This window comes from Parambassis ranga, chromosome 2 (genome assembly GCF_900634625.1).
Source record: "Parambassis ranga chromosome 2, fParRan2.1, whole genome shotgun sequence".
Lineage (NCBI taxonomy): Eukaryota > Metazoa > Chordata > Actinopteri > Ambassidae > Parambassis > Parambassis ranga.
Window position 1 is genome coordinate 3,613,565 of NC_041023.1, and position 9,926 is coordinate 3,623,490.

At 44.2% G+C, this 9,926-nt stretch overlaps 1 protein-coding gene across 1 annotated transcript; it reads right to left on the reverse strand.

Annotated features, from left to right (window-relative positions):
* Positions 1-2,332: 2,332 nt before the first annotated feature.
* Positions 2,333-7,491, reverse strand: LOC114432189 (kelch-like protein 10; the record flags this gene model as incomplete). Its single annotated transcript, XM_028400047.1, has 6 exons — positions 7,385-7,491; positions 5,271-5,754; positions 3,845-4,429; positions 3,569-3,718; positions 3,151-3,451; positions 2,333-2,358 (listed from the first exon to the last, which is right to left on the reverse strand). Coding segments are annotated over exons 2-6 (1,479 nt in total), but the record flags the coding sequence as incomplete, so codon positions are not given.
* Between the last annotated feature and the right edge of the window lie 2,435 nt (positions 7,492-9,926).

Consider the following 9,926-nt stretch of genomic DNA (forward strand, 5'->3'; position numbering starts at 1 on the left):
TTCCAGGTTAAAAGCTGTGATGAAGCACTAATATTGTCCCAAACACAGCAGAACTTCGTAGAATTTAATGGAATTTATTTGTCAAGGACAGCAGGCTCTGTCTCTTATCACTATTATAACCATTGATATGAAAAATATGTTGATGCTGTACATAAAGGCCTCCAATGAAAAATATGATGGTATGTGAAGCAGCTTTGAAGGAGTCATATTCTCTTAAATTAAGCCCTTTTTGTCAGCACAACAATGCCATTATCATCTTTTTCTAACTTGATAGCAAACAGTTGTTTATTTACACAGCCAGCTGTTTTGGAACATCATTCATTTGGAGCTGTGTCTCTGTCCACCTGGTGAACGTAAGCCCACTCTCCTTTGGCTCTATGTTTTTTTTTGGTTTCTATATCTAGCTGCAAAATGTTCCATATGTTCACCAGGCAGTTGCCAATGCTGTCTGTCAGCTCCTGCTGTTTGCTGCTGAATAGGTAAAGGGGGGGAGTTTAGAGCCAAGTCTCTGAAAGCAGCCGCCTCCTGTGGTTCAACATAACACGGTGAAATCAGCAAGAGTAAATCAAAACTGTAAAGTCGTACACTGTTATTTTAAAAAATGTCTATCACAGCTGCTTGATGTGAGCGACCATTAGGTAAAAAATAAACTTAGCCTGTCAAACTTTGAAAATTGTTTCATGATGTTCAGATAACTGATCTGCACATGAATAGTAGTGTTTTAATGGTACACTCCTTTTACCAAGGAGAAAGTGCTTCATTTTATAATTCAAAGGTAATTGACACTAAGTGAGAGAGAGCTCATGGTCCCAAACAGCACCATACTGAATGGTGGATGGGACAGGTCTAGTAATCCAGATGTGTACGGCATAACTGCGAGCCTAAAACATACATCATACTTCTTGAGTGGAGACAGAGAGGAGATGAGGAGGGCCCAGGCTGAGGTGAAGGAGAAGATTGGAGAGGGCAAGGAGAGCTACAGGAGGAAGCTGGAGAGCCAACTTGCCCGGAACAACTTGAGGGAGGTATGGAGTGGCATGCGAACCATCACCGGCCACAATAGGATCTCTGACCAGCTGATGGATGGAGATCTGCAGGAGGCCAACCAGCTGAACCTGTTTTTTTGATAGTCCACTCCCTGACCACCCTCCCCCTCCCCCTCCCTGTGATGCACCATTAACACCTGTCAATAACAACAATGTACCTCCTCCTCCCCCTCCTCCCCCTCCCCCTAACCATACTAACCAGTCTCACCTCCCCATCAATAACATCACCCTGCCCCCCTTACCCCACCTTCCATTAACAACCCCCCACCCTCCCCCATCAGATCTCTCTCTCTGCTCTTCTGTGTCCACAGTTGACATCACCACAGAAGATGTGAGGAGGGAGTTCAGTCGACTATGACCGGGAAAAGCTGCAGGACCGGACGGACTCAGCCCCAGAGTACTCAGGGACTGCGCCACACAGCTGTGTGGGGTCTTCCAGCACATCTTCTCCCTGAGTCTGAGCCTGATGACTGTCCCTGCCCTGTGGAAGACAACATGCCTTGTTCCTGTGCCCAAGACCAAACATCCAAGCACACACAGTGACTACAGACCAGTTGCTCTGACTTCACATGTGATGAAGTCTCTGGAGAGGCTGGTCCTGAAACACCTGCGTGCTGTTGTGGAACCATCGCTGGACCCCCTGCAGTTTGCTTACCAGCCCCGTATTGGAGTGGAGGACGCCATCATCTACCTGCTGCACAGAGCACACACCTACTTGGAGGAGGCAGGTAACACTGTTAGAATCATGTTCTTTGATTTTTCCAGTGCGTTTAACACCGTGCAGCCTGCCCTTTTGAATAGGAAGCTCCTGGACATGCAGGTAGAGACCCCACTGGTCACCTGGATCACTAACTATCTTACAGGTCGACCACAATTTGTGAGGCTGAGGAACACCATCTCGGACACGATAGTGAGCAGCACGGGGGCACCCCAGGGCACGGTACTGTCTCCATTCCTGTTCACACTCTATACATCGGACTTCAGACACTGCTCACAGTCCTGCCACCTGCAGAAGTTCTCGGATGACTCTGCCATTGTGGGCTGTACCAGCAGAGGTCGGGAGGCGGAGTATATGAGTGTGGTGGACAGCTTTGTGGAGTGGTGCGGACAGAACCACCTGCAGCTGAATGTCACAAAGACAAGAGAGCTGGTGGTGGACTTCAGGAAGCACCAGACACTCCCTAACCCGGTCAGCATCAAGGGTACCAACGTGGACATTGTGGACAGCTACAAATACCTGGGTGTCCACATTGACCACAAACTGGACTGGTCCACAAACGCAGAGGCAATATACAGGAAGGGACAGAGTCGCCTGTATCTACTGAGGAGACTCAGGTCCTTTAACGTCTGCCAGACCATGCTGCAGATGTTTTACCACTCGGTGGTCTCCAGCGTCATCTTCTACGCTGTAGTGTGCTGGGGCAGCAGGATGAAGACGGCCGACACCAACAGACTCAACAAGCTCATTAGGAAGGCTGGCTCGGTACTGGGAGTGGAGCTGGAGTCTGTGGTGGAGGTGACGGAGAGGAGGATACTGAGAAAACTCCTCAGTATTTGTAACAACACGTCTCACCCCCTACACGACACACTGCTGTCCTACAGGAGCACATTCAGCGGTAGACTGAGACTACCGAGGAGCAGCACAGAACACCACAGGAGGTCCTTCCTGCCAGTGGCCATCAGACTGTATAACTCCTCCCCTTTCTGTAGGGAGAAGCGCTAGATAATCATGTCAGGCATCACTGTCATTCCTATATTATGTTTACTTAGCACCTTACATCTCCATATTGTATCCATGTATCATATATTGTGCTCATACCGCGTACTGTACTCTTTTTGGATTATAGTGACACTTATACTCTTATACTCTGTACTTAACTGCATTTATTGTAACTTGATACCTCTGGCACAAGAATTTCCTTCGGGATTAATAAAGTTTTATCTTATCTTATCTTATCTTATCTTATACATGCAGATTGCATAAGAGTGGAATAAACAGATGATATACATTTACAGCCAGGTACTGTGACAGTATTGTTACATCATTATTTACATTTATTCATTCATTCATATTTATACAAGATTTACAGAAATCACGAATCACGAGGGATGGTGTAGTCGGCCATGTTGGGAAGACCTGAAATCACACAGCAGCTCAGATTGCTGCGGGCGACGTCCATGTCGCAGGCGTGAGACCACTCATTCGTCTCACTGTCATAGCACTCAACACTAGAGGTGTAGTCCAAATCTATGAAGCCCCCGACAACAAAGAGCCGGTCCTCAACTACTTCGATGCCAAAGCAGCTGCGGGGGGTCATCATGGAGGACACGTTGCGCCAGGTGTTGGTGTGAGGGTTGTAGACCTCAGCAGTCTGCAGATAGGCTGTTCCATCGAAGCCACCAACCTTTGGAGTCAAAGATGAGATGAAGATGCATCACTTATCAATTCAACTGTCACATAAAAAACTAGCTGCTTTAAACCGCTGATGAAAGCTGGTCACACATTTCTTTCATGCACTTACTGCATAAACATGGTTGTTGTATGCAATGACTCCTAGTTGTCTACGCCTGCTGCTCATGGGAGAGATCAGGGTCCACTGGTTGGTCTCTGGGTTGTAGCACTCTGCTGTTTCTAGTTCCCCATTATCGTCATATCCACCACATATGTAGATCTGAATACAAAAAGGGGGGGTGGGGGGGACAATAAGAAATTGTCATCTTTGTTGGCTCAAACTGGCAGCAGTGTTTTGTAAACAGATCTTTCTGTTCTCTGGTATGTTCTATTGTGTTCCACCCACCTTGCCGTTGAGTGCTGTGCAGCTGGCGTTGCTCCTCTGCTCATGCATGGGTGCAATTTGAAGCCACTGGTTGGTTTCTGGCTGGTAAAACTCAGCACAGCGGAGACTTGTGTGCCCATCATGGCCTCCCATGGCATAGATGCACCCATTCAGCACAGTCACGCTCACATGACTGCGGCAATAGTGCATCGGTGCCACCTCTCGCCATGTCTGTGTGCTCAGGTCAAACCTGCGCACACTATTGGTGACCATCAACGCCCTGGGAAAGCCACCAACACAGTAGACATACCCACCGAGGTAGGCTGCACCATGAAATCTGCGAGGATCCTCAGAAAGGTTTGTTATGTTCAGCCAGTGATTTGCACGGACGTCAAATGCCTCAATTACATTAGTTAGTTCCATGCTGCTGGTCAAGCCTCCAATGGCCAATAGGATGGCAGAAGGCAGACGAGGCCGACTGAGGATTCTGTCTTTGGATTCGATGACCTCAGAGACCATGGCCTGGCACCTCAAGTTGTCTGTCACCAGCCGATTGGACAGCACGTGACTCTGTATGTACTCTGCAGGCATCATGCTCAGCCTGACCTACAACAATACAGAGAATAAAGAGGATATAACTTAACAGTCTGTGTCAGAATAAATAAAAATACATAAAAAACATGGTTCTTAATACAGAACATCACAATAAATACAACAAGTAAAATAATAATAATATAATGGTCAGTTATTTGAAATGCTATTAGCAACCGGAACAAACGAGGTCTTCATTCTCTTTGTTCTACATCATGGCAGTCAGTCAGATGGACTGAGCTCTTTAATATATTTTTTTTCATTCCTCTCATTACTCTTAGATGAAGGTAGCTTCATCTGTCATAGTATTATCAGCTTATTGATTGTCTGAGTTGCATTGACCTGCACACAAAGCTTATGCAAATAGCCAGCATTACATGTATATGTTTCTTATTAGTTTATGTACTTGTACTAATACTGATAAATTATTATAAATGCTTGTGCCAGCGCCCAGCTTTAACCGGAGGTTTGTTACTTTTGTTTCGTTTTCTTATATTTTCACGTTTTGCTCTTTCATAGGTAGGTTGTCACGCCACAAATGCTTGGTAAGGTTTTGGAAAAGATGATGATTTGCATAAATTCTCCATTTTCAGAGTCACCCAGAAGACCAGCATGCACATGAGCACAATGCGTCACTCAGGTAGTCTGTGTTGCTTTCTATTTATCACTCATCAGAATAGATGATATTGCACTTTCTGGCCTATAAAAGGGTAAAGGATGGCTGTACTGGCCATCATCATGACATGGAGCACATCTAATAACTGATAACCCTCTATTGGGCTGAGGTTGGCTTCAGTCACTGTCTTGAAATAGATTAACCTATAAAGGGAAAATTATAATGTATAATATAAAGTACCTTTGGCAAGAGAAGATCTGCGTATCCTTCTCGTTCCTGAGGTTCATGTGTGATCCACCGAATGATGGCCTCAAACACAGCTGCCTCCTGTCTCACATTGAGGTCGTCACTGCTGATGATGTCACTGACATCCTGGGCCGAGAGCTGCAGGAACTCTTCGCCGAAAGCCACTTCCCCAAAGTGACTGAGGACATAGTGGAAAGCCTTGAGGTGCAGTTCAGGGGCGTGGTAGGTTTTTGTGAACTGCCAGATGCCGATGCAGTTGTCTGGGCAGAGCGTCTTTTCAAAAAAGTTGCAGCATATTTGCACCAGCTTCACTATATTGAGGTAATCAGCTGCCATGAAAAGCCTCCGTGCATTGGACTCAGTCACATTAACAGAGCCGGTGTATGCAAACTCAATGATGAGCTCCATCATGTCTGAGGATAGGTCAGGAATAATGTAGACTTTCTTGTCATGTTCAGACCAGCGTGTGAAGAGAGCTCTGAAAGACACAGAAAAAGTGCCACAACATTATACACCACTTTGATGCATTTCAGTTTTTAAAACAGATACGAAAATGAGTCACTACGTCACTGGTGGATTTATGGGTAACTTTATTCAACAGTCTAGTTAAAGGTCTAAATCTGCTTGCTGTAACATTATCTAATTCACTTATGACTTCTAAACTATACATCAAGTTTAAGTTTAAGATAACATAAGTTTGAGCCTATAGAGGGAGAAATCACTATTAGATGCTTTAATGTCAACATGTCAAACATGTCCTATCATCCAAGTCATGGACGTCACTAGGGTTGACAGATAGGGGGGGCTATAAATTAAACTACCGATATTATGCAATACACTCAAAAAACAGTTTACAGATTAACAATTACTGCACAGATGAGTGGAGGTAGAAGTGGTTTGTAGAAGCCTGTACATAGTGCATCAAAAGAACAAATAAGTAATTTATTGTATAGTGTGGTGTGTGAATATTGCACCTATCAACCACCAATCCAGCTGTTCATCTGTGGAAAAGTCTTCTGCCAGTGACTCTGAAACAGCATCTCAGTCTATAATCTTTTCTTATTCTTTCAGAAATAGTCGCGCTGTAAATGTCTCTTTTGTCCCTGCAATATTTGTGTGGCAAAAGTTGAAAAATGAAGCTGCACTACATGAAAGAAGCGCTGTTTACTGTGAGCATCTGAGAGCGAGCTCCCCTGTTCATCCGGAACGTCTTTGACGTAACTTCCGGGTTAGCGTAACAAAACATAGCACCGCTAATAAGTCAAATAAAAGTTTCCAGTAAGAAATAACAGTGAATAACAGGGGTATGCAGAACAATGCACCTTCCGGCTGAGATAACAGTCCGCTATGCGTCTATTATTGCGTTCAGGGCCGCTTTTCAGATGTGTAGACGACTCAGCTAGTTAGTGGAGATACTTCTCTTGTCTTCAGAAGACATCTTTGATACACCACGTCAGAGGCACAAGGCTCTACAATTGGATATTTGAGCCCCTTGTGATATCGCTCGATGGTCCGATTGGACACTGACTTGCCCGTAGAATAATACAGCCAGTCTACATCACACAGACATGCCTGAAGTGTCCTCTTTTCGAGGAAAGAAACAGAACGTCTCTAGCTATTACTTTCCTAATGTATGAGCGACTTTGTAAGACATATGCTCTCATGTCGTATACGACGTGGTCAACTCCGAAATAATCAAGATAATAATAATAATAAATAAAATATTGCCGCAAATTATAGGGGGGCTTTGGATTATTTTAGGGAGGCTGAAGCCCCCCTAAAATAGGGCTAGTGACGTCTACGATCCAAGTCCCACCTGGGGCCAGCAGATTAACACACACTTGTTCACCGGTTGTTTTTGTCATGTTCAAACATTAAGGACTGCTGCTGCTTTCTTTATGAGGTCAGGCTGACAACATTTTCCCCAGCAGTTGACTAATCATCACAACAATATCAGCAAACACACTGAAACACTGTAAGCTATAAAAACAAGACTGCAGTGAATAATCTCCAAACACTCACATCATAAACTACAACAAATCCTTGTTTTTGTCTCCCTATGTAAAGGTTACTAACACATTCATTTAAAATTGAGATAATCACTTCACCTGAAGTAAGTGTACTTCGCCAAGATGACTCTGTGGATGGGAAAGTCATGATCCTCCACTCTGATGACAGCATCGCAGAGCAGCCCCTGCTCACGGAGATCTGTGTACACGTTCATGTTGACTTTGCAGACTTTATATTTTCTCTGTGTTTGTTGCCTCTCCTCTCAGTATATAACATAAGTTCAAAGACACACTGTGAAAGGAATTCTTGTTATCAAAGCACTTCACATCACCATGGAGACATGTAAACATGTTGACATTTAAAAACTACCTATCATGCATTGCATTTGTGTTTTTAGTTTATTAGTTTGATTGCCGTTGCTAGGCAATCAAACTATTGTTCTTCACCCTCTTTCTTCCTTTTATTCTTCCATACGTTTTTTGGCGCAGCGTATCTTCAGCATACATTCACCAATCTCAGCCATTCAACTATCAAAATGTCCATTTCACAGAGGACATTCCGAGTCAACTTCAAGTTTTTTTCACAGAATAACAATTTATCAAATATTAAGCAATGTATGTGTCATTTTTAACATGGGAGTCTATGGAGGAGCCTTCAAAACCACCTTCAACTTTGACATGTTAACTAGTTCCACATGCTTTCAGCTACAGAAAACGTTCAAACATCATTCTGTTCAGCTCTTCAAGGGCTGCTAAACTTGTAATCGGATTTGTTCAAATAAGTTTCATTTTCAAAATATTAATAAAAATTCAAAAGCCATTTAACATTGAAGTCTATGAGAGAGCACTTCAACGAGGGTCATCTGCCAAATGTATCTCCTCCTACAAATTTCAAGCTACAGACTCCATTTTAGTCTTAAAACACTCATTAGATGCTGCTCTATCAAACTTGTATTCAGAATTTTTTTTAATTCCGAATTGTTTGCACACACTAGCCTCTCAAAGTTGGAGTGGTTTTCAGCCCATTTCTGAGTTTAACATCGGTGTGTATTGCGTGACTCAGAGTGGATGATGTCATCACTCAGAGTGCGGGAGGGAAAAATATTAAACTAGATCCTGTGTCTCTATCCTGCTGCAACGTCTGCACCTTCCATCTCGCTGAGATAATTATGCCACCAGTTGGAAGGAAAAGGTTTGGGTTCTGACGGTGTCACTCTTAAAACTCAACACCAAACCGTTTTGCCTAGACAGCCAGCTGTTCGGGAACTTTTCCTCATTCACAGCCCACATAAACGGTGAGGTGACTGGAAAAGAGCAAACCTATTTTGTAACTCGCCACGATTTCCATATATTTGACTGGATCAAAATGAAATCGCACACATTTGTAGAGTACAACTTGCTAGAGCCCCCGGTTGTGATTTTTTTTTGTCTGAATGCTTTGGAAAAAACAGCAGTTGTTTGAAGGCTGCAACCCCATGAAACTACATAAGACCTGCCCTGAGAAGAGTAAAAGGAGAATCACACAGGTGTCTTAATTAGGGCTTAATTAGGCAGGCAGGGCTGTTACCATGGTGACGGGCTGACACACAGAAGCAAAAAGCAGCCATATTTTTTGTCTGTTTCAGATTTTAAGCATTATAAGATAAGATAAGATAAGATAAGATAAGATAAGATAAAACTTTATTAATCCCGAAGGAAAGTGTTGTGCCAGAGGTATCAAGTTACATTAAATGCAGTCAAGTACAGAGTATAAGAGTATAAGTGTCACTATAATCCAAATCAGTACACAGAATCAGCACAATATATGATACATGGATACAAATATGGAGATATCAGGTGCTAAGTAAATACAAATATAGACCAGTGGAGGGAATGACAGTGATGCCTGACATGATCATCTAGCTCTTCTCCCTACAGAAAGGGGAGGAGTTATACAGTCTGATGGCCACTGGCATGAAGGACCTCCTTCAGTCTACCGCTGAATGTGCTTCTGTAGGACAGCAGTGTGTCATGCAGGGGGTGAGACGTGTTGTTACGAATACTGAGGAGTTTCCTCAGCATCCTCCTCTCCGTCACCTCCACCACAGACTCCAGCTCCACTCCCAGTACTGAGCCAGCCTTCCTAATCAGCTTGTTGAGTCTGTTGGTGTCGCCCGTCTTCATCCTGCTGCCCCAGACACTACAGCATAGAAAGTGATGCTGGAGACCACCGAGTGGTAAAACATCTGCAGCATGGTCTGGCAGACTTTAAAGGACCTGAGTCTCCTTAGGAGATATAGGCGACTCTGTCACTTCTTGTATATTGCCTTTGAGTTTGTGGACCAGTCCAGTTTGCGGTCAATGTGGACACCAAGGTATTTGTAGCCGTCCACAATGTCCACGTTGGTCCCTTTTATGCTGACCGGGTCTGGGAGTGTCTGGTACTTCCTGAAGTTCACCATCAGCTATTTTGTGACATTCAGCTGCAGGTGGTTTTGTCCGCACCACTCCACAAAGCTGTTGACCACACTCATGTACTCCGCCTCCCGACCTCTGCTGGTACAGCCCCCAATGGCAGAGTCGTCCGAGAACTTCTGCAGGTGGCAGGACTGTGAGCAGTGTCTGAAGTCCGATGTATAGAGTGTGAACAGGAATGGAGACA